Below are 2,052 nucleotides of genomic sequence, written 5' to 3'. Positions count from 1 at the left end.
ACACAGCAAATCCAAGCTAAGTGGAAAAAACAGAATTGCCATTTGTCATTCTAAGTTCTAAAGGTAAGAGCAAGAAAAAGAAAGAAACCCACCAAGTAACATCCATGAAAGAGAGATCCATTGATTTTTAAATTGAAAATTTGAAATTTATTTAAAACTTATTTTTTTTCAATTTTTTTTAATGATAATATAATAAATAATTTATTTAAAATATTTAAAACTTGTTTTAAGTAATATATAAAAGACTAGGCAAAGGAAATATTATATTATTGTTAGTTTATATAATACATAGAAACAAGACAGAAACATTGTGAATATAAGATAGTGTGATGGAGCTGTTCCAATTTTATTCCACTGTAAAAGATCCCACACTCAATAAGTTGCTACCTAAACACAAACATCTCTTGCATGCTCATGGATACCCACCATCTTCTTCTCCTCCTCCGTACCCACTTCCGTAGCCTGAACCATATCCTGAACCATACCCGGACCCATTCCCACCACCACCGCCACCACCTCCTCCTCCACCACCACCACCTCCTCCTCCACTGCCACCGCCTCTTCCTCCTCCACTTCCATATCCAGACCCGCTTCCATATCCAGACCCGTAACCTGATCCACTTCCATTGCCTAATCCTCCACCACCACCTCCTCCTCTCCCACCACCTCCACCTCCACCTCCTCCTTTCCCACCACCATAACCAGACCCGTCGCCTGAGCCACTGCCAGACCCAAAGCCTGAACCATATCCTCTACCATAACCTGCAGACCCACCACCACCACCACCACCACTACCACCACCTCCGCCTCCACCTCCTCCTCTACCGTATCCTCCTGCATCGCCATATCCTTCACCACCTCCAGACCCATATCCTGAACCATAACCAGAGCCATACCCATGTCCTCCATCTAAACCCCCACCACCTCCACCTCCACCACCTTCTCCTCCTCCTCCTCCACCTCCACCTGCTCTACCAAAAATCGCTTCTGGGGACCGAATAGCGAAGCAGAGGTCAACAAGGAGCAAGACCAAGAATGCAGCACCTAGCACACTTGAGCTTGCCATTTCCAAGCTTCCAAAACACAAAGCTAGCTATAGATTATAACAAAGATTCAAAAATCTCTCTCTCTTTTCTCTCAAAGTCTGTGTTTGTGTATGTAAAAGTTAAAACCGATGAATGCTTGAGAAGAGAAGCCAACGCTTGTGATGGGTGGAAAATGGCTGGAAGATGTAACCCTATATATAGGGATTGCAAAGGCAGATTTCTTGAAAAGATTCTTAAAAGTCTAGTAGCTTCCCTTTGATTTGGTTGGTAATCTTAGTGATAATGAAAGTGGTGTAGGTGGCCGTGGCATTGTGATGGTGGTGGACAGTGCTTAGTTACTTGTTGTGTCTTCATGCAATACCTTCACATATTAAAACTTATAAAACTCCAATTTCTCTCCACTTTTGACTTGTTATGCATTTTATGCCCACTTTCTTTTGTCATCCTGTTCACATTCCAGCTCCACTTTCTTTGTCATTATTTTTAAATTTTGCTCATTAATTAACCAACAACACATGCATCTGTTGGGAAATTACAATAAATCAAAACAATAACTAAAATATAAAAAAAATAATTAAATAATTGAATAATATTCTCTTTATTCTATAATTTCTAGAATTGTGAATTCTGGGATTTAAGTAGCTTTTGCATTAAGTGAGATGGATGATCATTCTCTGAAGTTGCTAAACTTTAATAATTAGGTTATCTCAATTTATCCTTTTCTTTTAATAAGGTCAAATAATTCTTGGCATAAACCATATGAATCAGAAAGAAAAGTTGAATGAATCCCACGCATCTATCCCTTTCATGTTTGGTATTAACTTGGGGATAAATTCTTTCCTATAAAAGAGTAATAAATTTGCTTTTTCTTTAAGGGTTTTTGTTTTCAGATTAACAACAAATGAAGTCCTTCAATATCATTAATTCTATATTTTGAGGTCTCTTCTGATGTAATCTGGCATTATCCTTGTCATCCATACAAGTGGATGTTTAAAAAGTATGTAGA

General features: G+C 38.7%; 1 protein-coding gene across 1 annotated transcript; it reads right to left on the bottom strand.

Annotated features, from left to right (window-relative positions):
* Positions 1 to 246: 246 nt before the first annotated feature.
* On the bottom strand, positions 247 to 1,390 carry LOC122724074 (glycine-rich cell wall structural protein 2-like). Its single transcript, XM_043958570.1, has one exon. The coding sequence runs from the start codon at positions 1,064 to 1,066 to the stop codon at positions 413 to 415; it is 654 nt and encodes a 217-aa protein (XP_043814505.1). The 5' UTR covers positions 1,067 to 1,390; the 3' UTR covers positions 247 to 412.
* Between the last annotated feature and the right edge of the window lie 662 nt (positions 1,391 to 2,052).

This window comes from Manihot esculenta, chromosome 7 (assembly GCF_001659605.2).
Source record: "Manihot esculenta cultivar AM560-2 chromosome 7, M.esculenta_v8, whole genome shotgun sequence".
NCBI lineage: Eukaryota > Viridiplantae > Streptophyta > Magnoliopsida > Malpighiales > Euphorbiaceae > Manihot > Manihot esculenta.
Note: the sequence above shows the minus strand (reverse complement) of the source record. Positions and strands in the feature narration are given on the sequence as shown.